The sequence below is a fragment of the Sceloporus occidentalis genome, unplaced genomic scaffold, assembly GCF_023333645.1.
Source record: "Sceloporus occidentalis isolate IW3139 unplaced genomic scaffold, rSceOcc1.0.p SCAF_3, whole genome shotgun sequence".
NCBI classification, from domain to species: Eukaryota; Metazoa; Chordata; class Lepidosauria; order Squamata; family Phrynosomatidae; genus Sceloporus; species Sceloporus occidentalis.
This window is the reverse complement of record NW_028316983.1, coordinates 189,501,935-189,523,156: the sequence shown is the minus strand read 5'-3', so window position 1 is coordinate 189,523,156 and position 21,222 is coordinate 189,501,935. Positions and strand designations below refer to the sequence as shown.

Below are 21,222 nucleotides of genomic sequence, written 5' to 3'. Positions count from 1 at the left end.
AAAATCAGTGTAACTCATTGAAAAAGGTGACAATGCTTGGTAAAGTGGAAGTTGGCAGTAGGAAAAGCAGAAGAGTGCATTACAGATGGAGTGATTAAAAAAAGGAAAGCATGACCGTGTGTTTGTAAGACATAAGCAGGGCTGTTGATGATTGAATTCTTGGAGGAGTCTCATAAGTAAAAGTCAACTTGATAGTAAATAATTACAAATATACGGGTCACTACTTTAAATTTAAAACCTATGAATTATAACATACAAAAATATATCCCCCAAGCCTTCACTCCATTGTTCTTGTTGCAAAATGAAATTGGCATATAGAAATTCAAATATTGAAACTTAACACTGACTTTTATCATGGGCATTATGTGACTTTTCCGTGTACATCTGTTCTCAAATTATAATACATAGTGAGAATGAATTAGTACTATCAATTATCTTTAAAACGTTTTTCCTTAATATATTAAGTTTTGTGGGTCTTTCTTGTGAAACACTGCCCCCCCAGGTTACTATTACAAAGAAGGTTCTGTATCACAAATGTGAGGCTTTGAATTTGCACATAAAGAAATTTGAAGCATATATATCACACTACATTAGAAGATTCATACATAGGAAGATATTCCTGAGATGCCCTACATTAGCCATTTCGAACTTTAATACCAATACCAACATAGTGTGGTCAGTACTAACACCCTGAATAGGGCTTAGAAACTAGCAGTCAGCCATTAGAGTTTATTCTGTTCATGACAGAATTTGCCCCCATCTGTCCATACCCAGGCAGCTGTATAGAGAAATAGCTAAATTTTCAATGATAATCCCAGATAAAGTATATTGTAACAGAGCTTGGAAATGCTATTCTTCGACTGTGTCCCAAGTACCCACAAGGAGCATGGCCCTGTAAAAATTGACTTCTCCAAGTTTTGCTTTACATTTATCAAACTGGAAAATGCCATGCTATGGTTGACAGTGGCTACACTCCTTGCTGTCTACAGGCAGATATTTCTGTCCTAATAGTTAATTGTTGGAAGAAAGCACCAGTGCCATCCAGGGGAAATGGTCCAAAGTTCAAAACTGAGTAGAATTGTGATTCTATCTGAAACTGGAAAACCATTTACTCCAGAATTGAGATTCCCCATATATTAATCTGTGGCTAGTAAAAATTGTTCCAGACTATTACAGTGGTAGGACATATTTTTTTAAAATGCTATGTGTAGGCATAAAAACTTTTTCACGGCATGAAAGCTATGAACATCAAGGCCAAAATGAACAAGTTGGTCTTCAAGGTGCTTCAGGGTGACCTGTCATGCTTAAATTAATTTAAGTGTGATGTTACCTCAAATTCACACTAGCAGATCTGTAAAAATAGAAAGGAGACATGAACTGTCTCCTAGTATGTCTATGTTGCCTTTCATAATGCCTTGAATTCAATTAGCAGTACTGCTTTATACAAGCCCTTTTCTTACACTTTCCTGTTTTGTAATACTCCAAAATTTTGCCATAAGGGAAGTGCAGAATTTGCTTAGCATTTTTAATCTCATTCTAGGAGCTTGTTGACATGGTTCAATTGCAAACCCGAGCCTATTCTTGAAATAGCTTTTAGTCTCACGTTCTTGGGAGAGATGACATTTTATTCATACATGTTTCTACTTATAGGTGAGGAATCTGAAACTGGAGCATGAGCAAGAAAAAAACAAGATCTTATCTGAAGCTCTAGAAACGTTAGCCACTGAACACCATGAATTAGAGCAGTCCCTAGTCAAAGGGTCATCACCTTTGAGCATCCTCAGTGAGGAACAGTTCTATGATGCTGTTTCAGGTAAGCATGTGACTCAGTAAACTAAATCCATATCAGAATGTGAATTTCTTTATATGCTTAGGATCAAGTTATGATGGCAAAATTTAACACATTTACACCACCAACAGCAAAGAAAACAACTTTGCTCCCAGTGAATTTGCAATATATATTTATTTTTACTGTGCAATGTTTGTGTGTGTGTGTGTGTGTGTTTTACTGTGGCAGAAGAATATGCTGGGCATTAATGCGAACAATCACAACTGCAGGAATAAGGTTTCCATTACATCAATGGGTATGTAAGAGCTTGGAAAAAAATGGGGGGGGGGAATGGGAGGGACTGCAATACCAATGGCTATGCTAGTGATGAGATCTGGGGTAGCTTCAGTCCAAAAATGTACATTTTCCAAGCTCTGAAGTATGTAAAATTTATTCATAGCCCAGCTTAACTCCTGTAAGAGCTATGCTTACTCCTGGGCTCAGTGCCATCTGCTCCTCTCGGTCCTATAAGGTGAAGTAAAAATTTAAATTTGGTTACTAAAGCACAGATTATAACATACCATAAGTAGTTATTAGGTTGTATTACTAAATACATTACTAAAATTTATTTGATTAAATTTTATTAGACTAACATATCAGATGTAAGGAGAAAGGCACTGTAACAAACTAACTGTGCAAATTGTCTTACTGCTACTGAAACCATGGAGCTGGCTACAATTTCAGAGTTACCTTAGAACAGACAAATTGCTGTCCAGGCCATGTCTAATGTGCAAAGGGAGAGTCTGGAAACAATAACCAGAACGTGCAAACAAGAACCAGACCTCTCGATCAGATTCCCTTTTGTGGGAGAGTAACAAGAGGAGAGCAATGGGTTCTGTGAAGTTTTGAATCTGCATGCAGATCGGTTAAGCAGAATGAATACTACTAAGCTAATCTTCCCTTTTGGAAGCTTTTCTAGGTGAAGGGTTTGACATGATGTTCTCATTTATCATAAAGTTTAAAAAAAACCATTGTCAAGATCAGAGGTCAAGAAGTGGTTTAGAGAATGAGCACTTTAGCCCTTGCATAGAACCTGTTGTGTGCCTCTAGGTCAGTGGTCCCCAAACTGTGCACTTTAAGGGATTTTGGACTTCAGCTCCCAGAATCCCAGACTATTGGCCAACATGGCTGAGGCTTCTGGGAGCTGAAGTCCAAAATCTCTTAAAGGGCACAGTTTGGGGACCATTGCTCTAGGTCAGGGGTAGGCAACCTTTTTCAGCCAGGGGCCGGGTTGCTGTCCCTTTGACAACTGGGGGGCTGAAGCCAAAAAATAAATAATTAAATTTTTTAAAATAAATAAATAAATAAACCGGGACAAATGTAGGGCAAAAATTTCAAATGGAGGACACTTTTTAAAAAAAAAATGGAGGACACGCTAAAAATTGGCTGATTTTTAAAAAAATATTAATATAAATGCATGTTTTGGAGGCTTCTATAGACAGTTGCCCCCCTTGCCTGCCACTTGCCCCCCCTTGCCCGCCTCCTCCTGATAGGCCAAAGGCCCCACGCCCTGATACGAGAGGCCAAAGGCTCCGGCAGCAATCGGCGGCAGGACCGGGCTGGGGCCGGTCCCAAGGTCTTGCCGGGCCGCATCCGGCCCACGGGCCGCAGGTTGCCTACCCCTGCTCTAGGTTGTGCCACTTCTTACCAGATACCTACAGAGTTTGTTGTGGTCTACCTGGTAACGTCTGCTTTTGTTCATGATTATATTGACCAACATGCAGTTTTTTTTAAAGAAATGCTGCTCTAAACCCAGTTATACAAACCAAAGTACAATACACCTGTTTCCAAAAAGCACTGTGCCCTTAAGCCAGAGGTGGGCAAGTTCAGATTTGTCAGACCTACTTTGTTGAGTCTCAAGACACACCAATTAGCAATAGAAATCATAAACTTAGAGCTTGAGCGTTATAACCCCAGGGACTTGTTTTCATTACCAGAACTGAGCTGAGTTTACAGTCCTTTCTCTTACACACATGTCTGTTCTTGGTTACTTGATGCTTCCCACCCTCCCCCATTACAGCAGTTGTAGGTGAGGTGAAAATCATTTTGTTGTTGCTATTTTTAAATAGTTGGGAGTCAGAAACCCTTCCTACTTTAGAGCAATTGTCCGTAAATGTACCAGTAGATCACAATTTCTTGTATACACCCTTACCTTAAGTGCTTTCTGTTGGATAGAAATATAATGTAGAAAAGTAAATGAACAAGTGTGCCTTCGAGGGGAAAATGTGGCAAAACTCTGGAAGTCATTCAGTTGGGGAAAAATAAGGCTTTCTGGGATATTGATGTTAAGATATATACAAATGTTAAAATGCATACAAATGTAATACTGATGCCTATAACAAGCATTTGTTGCTTAAAATTATATCTAAGGCTATCCTGGAAATATAAAAACCTGTGCAATCTGTGCTTCCTTTTGGCGAGTAAAAGTCTAGACTCCTAGCTCCTTAATGTTGCTATTAGTAGAAAGGTATGATTTATTCTATTTCTAGTAAAGCTTCATGACCAAATCTAAATGAATACTACTTCAAGTATTCTGGAATTAATACTGCCATTATTTTTTTGTTGTCATTGTGTCCCTTCAAGTCGTTCTGTCTTATCAAAGGTGAACGTATCATGGGGTTTTCTTGGCAAGGTTTGTTCAGAGGAGGTTTACCATTGCCTTCTTCCTGGGGCTGAGAGCTTGTGACTTGCTCAAGGTCACCCAGTCGGTTTCATGACCAAGCTGGGAATTGAACTGTGGTCTCCAGAGCTGTAGTCCAACACTAAAACCTCTAAGTCATTAATTAGGCATGCTAAAATTGCTTGAGATAAAGGAAGTTACTGAATGAGTATTGTGATAATTTGCTTTTTATAAAAGGAACTTAGAATTGCTATAGCTTTTTAAAATAAACCTGGCTCTGTGAAAGAGCTAATTTAGGACACTTGTAATACTGTGTGTTTTAATCTTTCAAGAAACAACTCTAACTAATTAAAGTAACTGTATTTGCATTTGGAAAGAGCCAGTGTGTTGTGATGTTTTGAATGTTGGACTAGAAATCTGGAAGACCTGTTGAAATCTTCACTCAGGCATGGAAATGCATTAGGTGACACTGGGTAAGTCTCACAGTCTCAGCCTCAAAGAAAGGCAAAGGCATACCCCTTCTGAACCAGTCTTGTGAAGGAAATCCTGTGATAGGTTCATCTTAGGATCACCATAACTTAGAAATGACTTCAAGGAACAAAATAACAACAACATTTGTATTTGGCCAGTCATTTAGACTGATCTTTAGACTTCAAAGAATGGACCTAAGTTACATAGTTTACCTTGTTCTATCTTCTAAATGGATAAGAATATATTATAATTTTGTAAAGGTAATATGGAACTATTGGAAACACACAACACTAAGTGCCTGTCAGCTTGGTATGTCTGTCAGGAGAGCAATCATGCTGCAGCTCAAAAAAGTCTTCAGATGTTTAAAAACAGTGTTCTCCACAATTAGCTTGTAAATCTTGATCTATCCAGTAGAACATCCTGTTCAGCTAGATAGCTGTCTCAAAACGTTTACCTACTTAGTTTGATTTTGGATTTGTTTTGCAGCACAAGCTGAATATATATATATATCATAAAGAAGGCCTCTGTCTTTCTCCATTCCATCTCCACCTCCTTCTGTTATTCTGGGTAGAGAGATAGACATTGAACTCGATTCCCTAACTAGTCTTAGAAGTCTGGCTAAAAATTCTTGCACAGAACAAGACTGAGAGCTCTTTGTTTTGTACGATACAGCTTATCCAATGAACACTTATTTTTCAGTTATCTGCACTACATAAATATTAAAATGTGTTGAGAATGAAAATGTGTTGAGAACATGATAGCCTCAAACACTAAAATAACATTTAAAAGGTAGGTAGGTAGGTTATAAACAAGCATGAATAAAGAATGTGCCTTACTTGTGTGTTCTGAGTTGTGGTGGCAGTCTTAGATTCATAATATTAATTGCTGAAAAAGTTCAGTGTTGTCAAACTCTCAAAATTTTGCACTGTCATCTATACATGTGTTGCATTTTGATGCGATGTGTTTATAGCATGAGCTGTATACATCACATGAGAGGTCTGCATGTCTTATCCTTGGTTCTTTTCTGCTGTTATCACTGTAGAAAGAGAAATTTAATCAACTGTATTTTCCCTGGCACTAGAAGATAAAATGCTAGTAACCCTTGAGTTCCTTGGAAAGCTCCTTACCTGTGTATAATAAAATTACAGACATCTATAAAACAGAAAATGCATATGTTTGAGAGTGTAATCAGCCCTGAATTAGGTACCCATTTGGGCCAGTTGCTATACTGCCTAGTTTGACCTTGGAAAGTCATGGGTCAGACTTTCCACATACTTTTGAATGATGGTGAAATCTTAGACCTTTACCAATTAAGTTCTGACCAGGATGTGATTTAGAGAAAAATCCTAGCAAAATTTTCTTCAGGGAAGCAATTTGGGATACTGTAAGGCCAGAAAGTAATAATGCAAATGTACACTGAGATCCAGCATGATATAGTGGTTTGAGCGTAGGACATGCACTCTGGAGATCGGGGTTCGATCCCCCACTTGGCCATGGAAACAGAGAAGTTTATCAAATGGGAGGAATTTCTCTTAAATAGGAATGAAAAGAAAGTGGGGCCAGAACGCATTCACTTAAAGTCACTAGTTTCACGCAATTACGTGAATACGCATGGCATTCGAACTGGCTCCCCATTGCCCGAAAATAGCGTGTCATTGCCCAAATTTGAGTGTGGCAGTCTATCACGCAATAACATGAAACCGCATGATTGCGTTCGGACTGACTTCCCATTGCCCGAATATGCGTGTGGTGGTCTATCACGCAATAATGTAAAACCACATGATTGCGTTCGGACTGGCTTCCCATTGCCCAAATTTGCGTGTGGTGGTCTATCATGCAATAACGTTAAACCCATGATTGCGTTCAAATTGCCATCGGATTATACTTCCAATTCCCCTTGTCTGATAAACTCAAGAGTCATACCCTCTCAGCTGCAGAAATAGCAGTGATAGCTTTGCCTTTGGTTGCCATAAGTCAGATACTACTTCAAGGCACACAACAACAGACACTGCTGATAGCTTTTATATATATAATCAAGCAGTGCCTCTATAGATGCACTGAGCCTCAGGGCTGAGGAAAGGGCAGATTATAAGTAAATAAAATAATAAACAACATAAATGATAGAGGGAAAAAGTATCTGTGTTTAAAGGTACTTATTTACCCACTGATACGTCCATAAACAAATAGCAGTGGTAATTCATACAGTACTTCTTCATGGACTCTATGGCTTTAACATATGAGTTATTCTGCATCTGCTCTGAAGATCCTCAAAAGTTTCCAGAACTGAGCAGTGTTTTGGTTCTTATATCACACCCTTCAGTGTGGAAAAGATGTCCTTAATCATTGGACTGGATTTTGCTTTTGGTGAGTATATTTAACATGTTCAGCTGCGTGTTTATCTCTTCTTGCTGAAGAAAATTATTTTGAAAAGGGAATTAGGCATGTATTGAAGATGTTTTAAACTGGGAAATGTCTAATGTTGGATATTAGTAACGCAGAACTAACTTGTTGTGAGAAACGCCACACTTCTAAAGGCAGATATGAAAGATGAGAAGGCGTTGCAACAGCCATTTTCTTAAACTATGAAATGGGCCACTCATATCTTACAGCGTGATCCCAAACAGGTTTTTAATCCTGCCTAAGACAAAACCTAGCTAGTGTCAACAGTGGATCACTGTGCTGTTGGTATAACCTCTAACTATAGTTAAAAGCAGTGAGATTTAATGATTAAGAAGGGAAGGGCACAAACAGCCTATCTTGTGGTCTGTTTATTTTCCCTTGCTTGTGGTTGAGGGACAGAACAAGTTGCATCTGCACAAGTTCAAAGTTTGGAGCATGCGAGATATGTTGGTAATAGTTCATACCTGGCTGCCCCGCTGACATTCACCATTAACGTATATTCCTTGGTGCTGAACAATTTGCTTGACCATGTTCTGTCACAGTCTCCACCAGTGCTACATTTTCACTGGACAAATGCTGTCATCATTACAGCAAAAGGAGTCTACTCAAATTTCAGTACTCTGTGTGAGGGAGGTGTCCATTACTCTGTTAAAGACTGTGGTGAAGTTTGTTTCATTGACGATTACCTCCCTTGCAGATTCAGAATCTGAAAAATCATTGAGTGGATTTGAAACTGTGACAACGTACTCACTAGAAGACAGCATGGATTCTAGCAATACTATAACATCAGATATGTCTGAAGAAAAGCCTTGCAAAAGTGGAGAGACTCTGTCAAATGGCATCAAAAAACACAGGTAGGATTTTAACAGGTGTTGAGAGAGACTGTTACCTTTTTTTGATGTGCTGGACAAAGCCTGTCTCCTATCTGCAAAATAGAATTGGGAATACTTCCACCTTTTCTTTTGAACAATGGTGAAACAACTGTCTTTTAATCTGAGCATCTTTTTGGCCAGCACTGGGGATGGTGAAATATTAAGTGAGTTAAAAAATTATGACTACACTGAAGATTAAATACATGAATTCCTAACAGTGCATGTTTCTAACTCATTTAAATTTGTCTCATTGAAATCAATACCAGTCTCTTGTTTCTTCATGTTTCTTTAATGTGCATCTCTTACTGTATTTTTAGTTTCCAGTTACTTGATCTTCTTAGCATTATCTGAATTAATTCTGTGCTAGTTTTAGCCAGATATTTAAATATATATTTTAAACAAAAACACTAAAAACAAAAAGTCATACTGCATAAACACATAACATATATCTATTCTTAAGTTTTATATGCAAAAGAGGACAATAGGTCCTCAGTTACATGTAACAAATACCTTGTTTCTCAGGTTTCAGTGCAGGGAGAATTTAATACGGTTACATTTATTTTAGCTTCTAATTGAAATATGGCTTAAAACTAATTTATAACTGGCACTTAACTGCTCTGTATATAGATAGTGATTTTTTTCTTAAATACTTTTCTTAAATAGATTTTTTTGCTCCAGCAAGTTTCATTTTAAATGTGTTGTGCTTGCGCTTTCATTTATTTCAGTACCTGAATGCTTGCTACCTAGCTCAATTTCATTCATTCTGTTCAAAGCAAATGAATTTATATCATTTGTGTGGAATGAAATGAAAGGATCAGAGGTTCAGTAATGATTATGATAGGCTTGAGAAAAATATTTCAGAATTTCTAGGCACAGTCAGATCTGAGTGTTTATATTCCCCACTCCTGTGCTCTCAGCTTTGCTCAGTTTAATTGCCATCAAAATACAGTTGGTCCTTCTTATACACAGATTTTTTATACACTGATTCAAGCATCCACGGTTTGAAAATGTTCAAAAAATGTATAAATTTCAAATATCAAACCTTGATTTTCCATTTTTTATAAGGGACACAATTTTGCTATGTCATTATATTTAATCGGACTTGAACATCCACAGATTTTGTATTCACGGGGGATCTTGGAACCAATCCCCAGCGTATAACAAGGGTCCACTGTATATACTTTCTCACATTAGAGATGACAGCTGGTGTAGGACAGTTTGCTGCATCCTATTTGCTAGCAGAATACAGAGAATTGCAGTTGTGAAAGAAACAGAGCCAGATAATTAAGAAAAGACTTTAGGATACTTTTGTCAATTGATTTACAATATTTTTGTGTGCTACGAAGCAATAATAAGCTTGAGCAAGCTTTAAGTATAAGAAACAAACCGTAATTTTGCCAGGTTTCCACAAGCCTTGTTGTAAAACTCTGTTGCCAAAATTGTAAACAAGAGGTGACTAGAGCCTCCTTATTCTCTACTCCCCTGATATTTCTTTAGTTTCTGCTATGGATGTCTGCCTCATTAGGCTTTTTGACTGCTAGATTTTCATCTCTCTGATCTTGCCCCCATACACTTTCCACTCAGTGCCTATTCTTCTCTATTGAGTGAGGATGATTTTTTTATGAGTAGGGTTTTGATAGCTTTTTAGTGGACTTTTTGATAATTTTTAAAAAACATTGCAAGAGGAGGATTTTTTTTTTGGGGGGGGGGGGGACTAGAGCTTAGATGTGTGCCTTTTCTTAATTATCTGGTTCTCATCTTTTTGCAACTGTATTGCAGTCTCTGACCTGTTGGCTGGCACCACGTATGGGACTACTTTTCCAAATGTATGGGTGCAGACTGTCAGACCTTTGTGGAAAAATGAATCTAAATTTTGCTTGGAGCAAAATTCCTCTGGGTATAAAGCTGTTTATAATTGTCTTTGGATTCTTAAGACACTTACTTATCATGTCATACGGTTAAGTTAAAGTTGTAACATAAATATGTGTGAACCATGTTTTGTCATTATTCGTTTGGTTTTTGTTGTTGTTGTTGTTGTTGTTGTTGTGTATTTTAATTTGTATATGTTGGGGAAGGAGATGTATGTTTTGTCTTTCATTGATATAACAATAGACTTTATGGAGAAAGTTGTAAATAAATATTTATCATGACACTGGAAATGTAGTTTTGTTTATGCGATATATAAAAGGGATACTTGGCCAACATTTGAAACTGGGAATGTATGCAACTTTATATGCAACAAATTTTGAATGGGAATGCATGCAACATGCAGTCTGCAACATTGCTAATAAGAAAGGAAGAGAGGAGCAGGGGTCATGGAATCGAGTTGTATTTTCTTTTGGCATGTACACTTTGTGGTTCTCATGTTTAAGGCTTATTCTTATACTGTGTATATTTCTGAAGTAAAGATGTGGGTCAAATACAAAAATACATATAGATAAATCAGTAGAGTGTCTTGTATGTCACTATCACAGTATCTTAAACCAAATTAGGAAACTGGTTGATAGTTTATTGTGAAACCTTCATGGAACTTCTTTTGAAGTGTTTTTGTTGTTGTTTTAAAGTGAGGCAGTTTCCATCACATTAATGTGGTATTTTCTTGTTATGTACCTTCAAGTCAACTTTGACCTGTAATGACCCTCTCATAGGGCTTTCATAACAAGATTTATTCAGAGGAAGTTTGCCATTGTCTTAATCAAAGACTGAGAGAGTGTGGCTTGTTCAAGTTATCCAGTGGGTTTCCAGGGCCAAGTGGGGATTTGAACCTTGGCATTCTGGTGCCCTAGTCCAACACTCAAACTCCTGCACCAAGCTGACTCCATACTCTGGCATTAGCACGCTGAAATCACATAGTCTCTGAAGTAAGCAAGTAAAGGTAATCAAAGTTCCTAAAAGCCCTGGGAAGGTGAAGGGTTCAGACTGAATTTTTAAAAAAAAAAAAAAAAACATACTTTTGAGATCTTTCAAAATGGCATTTTGTGCAACTGTACCCTAAAAGGTACCAACCCCTAAATGGTACCAAGCAAAGAAACACATTCTCTATGGTCTTGCCAGTGAGTCAGACATGTCTTGCATGTAATTTAGAATTTACAGCCCCATCTCTACATTTCTGTTTACCGTGATATAAACATAAAGAGGGAAAGCCTATTCTTCCATAAGATGACATGTAAACTAGTGCCCATATGTGTGTTGATGCAGGAAGAAATTGCTCTAATTGGTTTGGTACCTCTTTCCATCTACATAGATAGATATAATTGGAAATAAGAAAGAAGTCCCCATCTGCCTAATGTTTCCATACTTCACTGGTTCTGCAGAAGAAATTGAGTTGAAGGCCTCTGCTGAAACAGAGACCATCTGTCTTAGATATCATCCATCAGTAGGAAAAAATGAACAGGAAAGATGCTTTCCCCCATCTGTTCCACATCCCTCAATTCATGTATTTGTTGGTTTCTTTCTGGAGACACACATCTGATAATCCCACAATCCAAGTGATTGCTTATTACTTCAGAGTTTTCTGCTAGCCATTGCACCAGGATGGGAAGTGGCACTCACATTTTTCATATCAATTATTTGTAATACTTCTGACTCCACCAGCTTCTTCAGCATTATCACAGAATATTCTAGGCTCTTGGAGCTGTGAAAGGGGAGGGTCTGTAAAATAAAGGGAACATAAATCAAGCTAGTAAGGAATTCTAGATGGCTGATCTTGCACAGTACTCTGAACATGGCTAAGAATAAATTAATTGTTGTATAAGAGAGAAGGCCAAGATGATCAGTATGGTTCAGAGGGCACAGTGAGAAATAATGTCATTGTGCACACTACAAATTATTCTGATGAGGATTGTCATATTGTAGAGTGTTGAAAGTGCTTTCACATGACTGCTGTAGTACTTAAACCAACCCTGCAAGGTAGGTATTAGTCTTACATTTTGGACAGAGTCTGAAAGAATAGCTTGCCTAAAGTCACCTCTTAAGTTCCATTAGGGATTCAGAGCTTACTTCCTTTAAGCCACTTTGCTAGAGAGTGCTCCAAGCCCATCTTAATAGACAGTTTTTGATCAGTCCCATAAGTGTCTCGAGAAACTCAAAAGAATATGATTGTTGAAACTGAAGCCATGCTGTTTTTAAGAAAATCATTGTATCCTTTTTATTCACTGAAACAGTGCAGAAATCAGTAGAGGCACAGTTAGCTACTTTGGTGGGTTTCTAATAGGTTATAAATTGATTTTGAAATGAAAATGGCTAAGCACAAGATGTAGTACTATAATGTAAAATAAAATGTGCAATGTGTATCAGCCTCTTGCCATCCATTTTATTGGGTGGTGGAAGAAAAGAGTGGCAAACTGTGAAACCTTTTCAGATATTTTATGTTGATTTAGGAGAGTCAATTTTAGCATTTTAAAACTGATTTTATGGTACTAAGTTGAAAGATCCTTACTACTGATCCACAGTCGCAAATGAGGGTGAGGCAGATATCATCTTAATGAATTTTAGAGTTTGCAAAATGTTTGAAAATCTTTGTCTCACCTCTGGATTCTTTTTCAGATATCCCGGACTGAGCCCATATCCTAATAAAGGGGTCTTCCTGTCTCACGTCAAGTAGAATCAAAATGTTAACTGGATACAGGCCTGTTTTGTGGAGGGACTTCTACTTTTTTCCCCAATACTCTTAGCTTAGCTAACTGTAAAAAAGAAAAAGAAACAAAACTCATAATTCAGTGATGGAAAAGGGATGCTCCAAATACTGCTGGACTGCTGCTGCTATCATCCCTCAGCCTTGGTTCTTTTGGCTAGGGCTGAAAGGAATTGCAGAGCCTTATCTCAAGGGCCACACTTTCCCCACTTCTATTTAAAAAAGAACTCCCCTAAGTGTAAATGAAACACAGAACACTTAAATGTTACTTGCAAGAAGTCTGTATCACTTAGTTTAACATTGGTTCAACATTCATAGCTTCCATTCTGGGAGACTTTGAACTACTATTGTTTTTGAAAGGACTGAGAATCTCTACCAAGGAATATTCACAGAATTCTTGGGAGAAAACTGTGGTCTAAAACACATTGCAGAAATAATCCAGTTTAAAACTGCTTTAACTGCCCTGGCTCATTGCTAGGGAATCCTGCAAATTGCAGTTGTAGTACCAGAGGTCTCTGACAGGAAGGATAAATGTCTCACAAAACTACAATTCCCAGAATTCCCTAGCATTGAGCCAGGACAGTTAAAGTGCGCTCAAACTGGTTTATTTTTGCAGTGTGTTTTCAACCTATGATTCCAGAGTGGATTTGAATGTGTAGCATGGATAAAACAAGGTAGCGTCTTGTAGATAGGCTTAATACAGTATATAAAATGGAAAAAAATGTTTTGTTTTTTTTAAAAAAATCAGATAAGATTGTGGCTGTTCTACTTGAATAGTTTAGCAAAAGCATGTTACTCCATGCCAGGATGCAACTTTTAAATGTATGCTTAACAGATTACTTCTGTCTTTACTGCTGGGATGCATTTGTTTCTGACCTCTTCAGAACTAAGCAGTTTAATATTGCTCTGAATCAGAAGTCACAGGGAACTGACTTCTCTTCTACTTGTCAATGCATTAGCTTTCTTCTTCTGAAGGCTTGGCTTCTCCTATACTACAGTATGCAAAACATGGAATTTTGCATAATGAAACACTAATATTTGAACATGCATGGTCCACAGTGGTGCAGAGAAGTAGGACATTAACTCAGGTGGATATGATCTTGGAGAACTTGCGAAAGGACAAACCAGCTCTCATACAGCATAGAAGAGAAAATTGTCAGTGTGTTGTCAGTATAGGATGTGCCTTGGCTGGGTATTAGTCTGAGCAGACAAGTATAAGCAAACATACAATAAAAGAGAAAAAAAGAAACATTGAAAAAGAAGCCAGGCTTGGGAATAGAACTGCATGCCTGTTTAGAACTGGTGGAGGCTTTCCTCCTTAAAGCCTCTGTGATATCTGTGCAGGATTGAGGAAATTTCCAGCTTACTTACTGTTGCTGTTGTTTGATCCCAAAAGAATCAAGAAAAATATTTGAAGAGAACAGACAAATTTAAAATAAATAAAAAAAACACATACTGTCTGCAGATTTCCTCCTATGGCTTCTCTCCTAGAGCTCTTTCACATTACACATTTATAACACTTTGATATCACTTTAACTGTCATATTTCCATCCTGTGGAATCCTGGAATTGGTCACTTGATAAAGTACCAGAACTATGTGGCAAAGAATTCTAATTAACTCATGAAACGGCAAGTCCCAGGTTTTCATAGTGTGACATTTTGGCTGTTAAAAAAGAATCATAGTGCTGTAATTGTGTAATGTGGAAGGGGCCCAGGTTTGTTTAAGGACCTTAAGAACATGACCTCTCCAAGGAGGGAAGATACAGAAGTGGACTCTAAAAGGAGTCCACTGCACTAAAAGATAGGGTCTTTTTTGTTGATCCCTAAAAGCAATTGCTCCAACCTTGTTGAGATAAAAAGCTCGATCTGCCTCCATGGAATGGGAATAGATCTGTGGAACTGTCTAAACTGTTTCCGGATAGCTTTTAGGACAGAATACTGTACTGCACTAGGATTGCTTTCCTCCCAGGATAGCAAGGGAGTTCTAAGCATAAATTTCAGTTCAGTTACATACAGGCCATTCGTTGTGGTTTTCTCCTTGAAAAGAACACCATAAAACATGCACATTATGATATACAGAATCATGCTTTGTTGAACATTTTGCTCCAAGAAATGACTGTAATTTTTTACTTGAATGTCCCAAGTAGATTAGCTTTAAAATAAATTATGGGTAGAATGATAGATCTCTGTATGCAGTGATGTGCTTGTCCAAATTGCTCAAGATTATGTTTCCATATTTTTAATAAAATTATCATTCCGGATATTATTTGTTAAATATATTTTGTTCCTTTTGGTTATCACGTGACTGTTGGCATGGTGTAGGAATAATTAATATTTTTGGCACTAATAATATTTGATGCATATACAGTTGGCCCACGGTTATCCACTGATTTTTTATCAACGGGTTCAACCATCCATGGCAGAAAATATTTTTAAATAATATTTGCCATTTTATATAAGGGAAACCATTTTACTATGCCACTGTATTTAATGGGACCTGAGCATCCACAGATTTTGATATCTACCTGGGACTCCTGGAATCAAACCCCAATGGATACTAAGAGCCCATGTCATATTTTCTTTCCTACTGCAGCATAAATACATATGGCAAAATTATTCTTGCCTTCTTTACTCCCACAACCTTGTCAGACAGATTAGTGGCTTGTAGCAGGACAACAGTTTGAATGTGGTACCACCTACCCAGAGCTAAGTTGAAACATTAATAATTTATATGAACATCATGATGGTGAATTGGTTAAAAGTGTAAGTGTTGAAAAACTGACGAGGGATCTTTTATCTAAGGTCCAAAACATACTACAGAAATAATCTAGTTTGAGAACGCTTTAACTGCCCTGGCTCAAGGCAAGGGAATTCTGGGAACTGTAGCTTTGTGAGACTTTTAGTCGTCTCTGTCAGGGAGCTCTGATGCCACAATAAACAATTCCCACAATTCACTAGCACTGAGCTAGGGCAGTTAAAACGGTCTCAAACTGGATGATTTCTGCAGTGTGTTTTGGATCTAAGTTGCTATAGTACAGGCTGTACAGCCAAACCATTCAGAGGGTGATATAGTGCTGTTGGAAAGCAGTTACTACATGTGATATGCATGTTCACTTTTTCTGTTCCATTATGGGCTTTAGTGAAACGGGTTTTGTAGACTGCTGTGCTTCAAGCAGTAATTGGAAAAGGTTGCTATTAACTTTCAGAGGCATGACTAGCACTACTGTGTTGCCCATCTACATTCTGGTCTGGCTGTTGTGGGAACCTACTGGATGATGCTTATGAAATGTCACTCTTCTCTTCTGTTTTAAATTTGGTTTTTAGAGCTTGTAAAAATAAGTACATAAAACAGTCAGTGCTCGCATCTACCTTTTTAGTAAGGAGGGGAGAGAGCCATCTTCATCTGTCTTTCCTCTCCATTATGTTCTACTGTTCACGAACACCTAGATTTCTTTCAGTTATTAATTTACTTGCTTATTTAGCTGCTATTTGTGACAAGCCTCCTAGGAAAAACATTGCCTTAACTGGTTTCCTATAAACCAATGCCACAGTTTTGGTTGCTATTTCACAGGCATTTGAATGGGTATTTGTAACTAGTTTTTAGGATGATTCATTCCACATGGGTCCCATCAAATTACAAATGAAATTTGTAAGCAAGGGAGTAGTTACTAGTGGGTCGTTGTTCAGAATTTGGTTCTGGTCAGTATCTTACATATTCTGCATAAGAGAGTTGGAATACATAATCCTGCAGATGCTGGACTGTAACACCCATCAGCCCTAGCCAGCAATGCTAGAGGTGAAAAACTGGGAGATACAGTTCAATATTTGGAGATCTTTGCATTCCCTATCCCTGCTTTACTTTTACAGATTTATGTATTGTTTGGGACTCAACACTGTGGTCTCTTGCTTCCATTCTAATATAGGACAAGCCTGCCTTCTCCAATGTTTTCCAGAAATGATTTCAGTATTTGGAGCATCTTAAGAAAATGCATTGGAATGGTATGTAGCTTGCAATAAAAATCTGTGCACAGTATTTTACTGAATGTGTTGTGTGATTATATCCTTGTGCAAAACAATTGGGATCGATAATAATCTGCACAATTTTGAAGTAAATGTACTGTATGTGTTATCTTTTAGTGCTACAGAAGACATTGAAAAGACATGGAAAATTTGCTCATTAACAATTTCACTGCAATTGTCAGCCTTTTCAGTTTTTGTAATTCACATGAATGAGTGTATGTAATGGACAAGTTCCAAAAACTTTCTAAAAATTCAAGATATCTCATGAAAGTGGAAGTAAAACATAGAAATAGCAATAGAAAACCAGAGTTTGAGACAATGCCACAAGAACACCCCCCCCCCACACACACACCCCTAAAGTGGAATCAAGTGGAACCACCCCTAAGTGGTGGCGCAGTGGTTAAATGCCTGTACTGCAGCCATTCACTCGAAACCACAAGGTTGCGAGTTCAAGACCAGCAAAAGGGCCCAAGCTCGACTCAGGCTTGCATCCTTCCGAGGTCGCTAAAATGAGTACCCAGACTGTTGGGGGCAAATTAGCTTACTTGCTGTTCACCGCTATGATCTTTGGAATAGCAGTATATAAATAAAACAAATTATATGGCATGAAAAAATGATTCCACCAAGATGCTGAGACACCAGGCAGCATCTGTAAACATTGACATTGTTTGTTGAGTTTTCAAGAATTTTAGAAGCATTTTAACTTCAGTTGAATACTAATACTAACAAATGATTTGTTTGTGTTACTTTCAGCAAAGCAGACCACAAAATAGAGAGCATTAGCTATGTATTGGAAGCTCTTGTTTTTGTCAGGTAGCCTTGGATACAATGTTATTTCTCTTCTTAACCCCTCTTGCCACTAAGTGAAATGTGCAGTTCACAATGGCTATCCCAAAGATTACCCTTGACAATGTGATCTTCCTTGAGCATTACTATAGCACCAGAGCAGGACTTTAACTTTTAAAAGTAGGCCTATGTAAAAGAGCTTGTTTCTTTCTCTTTGTATTGCTCTGTTTTCCAGTCTGTCCTCCTCCCAATGGTCTAGGTTGTTGTTGTTGTTGTTCACATAAACCACTCTCAAAATTAGAACATGGTAGTATAGGTAAATTGGTATATATCTTAACACTGTTTTTAAAAATTCTACTAGGAGCTGTCCAAGATCACTATGCCGGTAATTTTTAATGAGCCACTAAGTTTCCTACAGCGACTGACGGAATACATGGAACACACATACTTAATTCATAAAGCCAGCTCACTTTCTGACCCCATAGAAAGAATGCAGGTATTTCTACTCTGAAGAGTTGTGGCTGTTTTGTTGTTGTTGTTTGTAATGTAGATACTTTTTCCTATAGGCCAAAAAAAAAGTTGTGCTGTTTCTTACTGTAGTATTGAAAAAACTGCTGTGATCCTTGGTTGGTTATAAAAGGTGCTTGCTGAAATACAATTTAATTTTACTGCTATAGTGTTGTTAAAGAAACCTAGTGGTTGGATATCTGACCTGCTAGATTCATTTTAAGTACCACTGCTTAATGTGGAGATAGTTTTGTTTTCTCTTTATCTCTCTTTATCTCCTTTTCTCTGTGTCCCTTACATTTTTGAATGTGCTACTCCACTACTTGAATATTTACCTTTTTCTTATGAAAATTATTTTTAAAAAAGACAGACTATGTGGGCAGGATGTTCTGCTTTATGCTAGTATAAATATGCTTGTAAATGGCTTTCTCCACAGTGTGTAGCTGCATTTGCTGTCTCTGCTGTTGCCTCTCAGTGGGAGCGAACAGGAAAGCCATTCAATCCATTACTTGGAGAGACATATGAACTAGTCAGGTAATAAATACATAATGCATTTGAGTGATTGGCTTAATGAGCAGATAAAAGTATGCCCTCTTGGACATGATGTACAGCTAGCCAGTGCATAATATTAGCCTGAAGAAGAAGAGCCCTCCCTCCTTGCCAACTGTCATCTTCCGGCCTGGAGGGAGTGAAAGGACAGGATCAACACCATCGGGCCCAGCCTCGATTAAGAAGAGCCCTCCCTCCAGTCCATCTGCCTTGGTCCAGGTCTCAGAGGGAGAGAAGAACTGCTGGACATGATTCCCTTCCCCACCACCATTCCCTTCTCCTTTTGTGTCTTGTCTTTTTAGATTGTAAGCCTGAGGGCAGGGAACCATCTAATTAAAATAATAATTGAAAGCCTCTCTGAGAGCCTTTAGGGCTGAAGGGTGGGGTATAAATACCATGAATAAATAATAAATAATATATAGTATGCTAAAGTTTTTAATCACTACATAGTGACAATAATTAAAACGTTTGCTTGGCTGAACTGTTAATGTTTGTTCTGGACAATGCAATATGATTAATTTCATGTAAGGTATTGGTTGAAAACATAACTTGGTTTAAGCTGTTGTTCAGGTATTTTCTTTTTATATTGCACAAACCTAGCATGTCAATGTCTGCTTTTGTAGTCTAGCTTCAATTCAACTATTTCTTTCTGTGTTTAGAGAAGATCTTGGATTCAGACTCATTTCAGAGCAAGTTAGTCATCACCCGCCAATCAGTGCTTTTTATGCAGAAGGAGTGAATAACGATTTCGTATTTCACGGTTCCATTTATCCTAAACTCAAGTTCTGGGGAAAGAGTGTTGAAGCTGAACCTAAGGGAATAATAACTCTAAAACTACTTGAGTAAGTGGGTCAGACAACTTTGCTAAATTACAGTTACCATAGATAAAATGCTTGTAGTATATATATTGCATTACCGCATGAATTATAATAAAACCTAGACTCTTCTTCTGGCAGAGATGAGATCAAGTAGGCATGGAGGAGGAGGAGAAGGAGGAGGGGGACAAAATGAAACTTCGCTTTCAAAGCTGTTTGTTCAAGTTGCTTTCTCTAGCACTTACGGAGCTGCTGACTATTTGGATCTCATCCTAAATGTGTGAAGCTTTTCATTCACTCTGTGTAAATCTAGAATAGGTGACTCCTATGTTGCTACTGAAACCTGAACATACATGAAGAACAGGCAGTGAAGGTGGCGGGACCAAGGAATGGGGAGAGTTATGTTTGGAGGGTGAGGGGTGGAATTGACTGAACAGTATTATACAGCATTAATGTTAAAAGAACAGCAAAAAAGATACCCAGACCTGTCAGACTGACAGGTTTGACACCAATGCTAATTCCAGAAACAGATTCAATAACTGTTAATGTCTATTTTCTACATTGTTTAAAGGTGGAGTACATAGTCTGGATCTACACATACACACATTTTACCATCACACCAAACCTATGGGTTAGATTAGGTTGAGTGCTAGGACTAGCCCGGCATCTCCATTTATGACTAAATGAATATCTAAATTGGGGTTTCCCTGATCCTAGCCTGATATTCGGCCCATTAGTCTGCCTTGCCTAACCTATGGCCCTCCAGGTTCCATTGGCCATGGCTGGTATGGCTAATGTGCAGGAATGCTAGGAGTTATAGAATAATACATCTGGAAGACTCCAGGTTGAGGAAAGCTGCAATGTTTTTGAATTCTTCTTATGAGACATCTATAGTTATAGATAGGAGTCAGTGTGAGAAATTTTACTGTGTTTGGTTTTGTTCTGACTGTTGCAAGGCTAGATGTCAGGCTACCCTCACTACTGTACTTAATAAGGCATGAGATCATAGCAACAAAGTGAAAAGGTAAGCTATCGTGTGTATAAGGACACTTCTGGAATATTTGACCAAAGTCTGCTAGCAACCAGTTGCCCAGTATGCTAATTGTAGAGAAGATGGCTGAACTTCTGGAATTATATGTGCTGTAGCCTCCAAAGAGGAGCCTAATAGTCAAAATAATGTAATTGTTGTCTTTGAGTGGATGTGAGATTCTTTGCTGAATCTTGTTGTCTCTTCCTTGGAAACATAGCAGAGTCTGGGCAGCAAAGCTGTCTCCCTGTCATTCATTCCTTGCAATGAAGGGCAAACTCAGCAAAGACAGTGTGACATCCTGCTGTCTTGGTGAAGATGGCTGAAGACATTGGTCTGTTGTTTCTCTGGAATACCTTTGCAACCCTAGCCTATTGCAGTCATTGTATTGTATATAAAATGCCCACAGAATTAAATTATTAACTCCCTTGTCAGATCTTCAACTAGATCTGATTTTAGAGCTGCCATGCATTCTTGTAAAATAATTTAGCAAAGCACAGTATAATGGTAAGGCATTTTTTTTTGTACTCTGAAAGTTCCCAACTCAGTCTGCAAAGGCATTGTGTTATGTTCTTGTCAAAGGATGTCCCCTGTATTATTTCAGGCTGACAGAAATATGTGCTATATTATTGCTGGACTGAAGGCTAGCTTTCACAGTGTGAGTTTAGGTATTAGTAAGGTGTGTATGCTTTTT

General features: G+C 38.0%; 1 protein-coding gene across 6 annotated transcripts in view; it reads left to right on the top strand.

The window, feature by feature from the left end:
• Positions 1-21,222, top strand: part of LOC149317258 (oxysterol-binding protein-related protein 1-like) — a 103,280-nt gene that overhangs the window by 66,235 nt on the left and 15,823 nt on the right. For 5 of the 6 annotated variants that reach the window (XM_089517190.1, XM_089517192.1, XM_089517194.1 and 2 more), the window contains 6 exons: positions 1,651-1,813; positions 8,017-8,173; positions 16,748-16,823; positions 17,992-18,126; positions 18,574-18,671; positions 19,346-19,528. In XM_089517190.1, coding sequence (XP_089373316.1) covers positions 1,651-1,813; positions 8,017-8,173; positions 16,748-16,823; positions 17,992-18,126; positions 18,574-18,671; positions 19,346-19,528 — 812 coding nt within the window. The remainder of the gene's footprint in view (positions 1-1,650; positions 1,814-8,016; positions 8,174-16,747; positions 16,824-17,991; positions 18,127-18,573; positions 18,672-19,345; positions 19,529-21,222) is intronic. The other variant, XM_089517193.1, reaches the window with a different exon arrangement.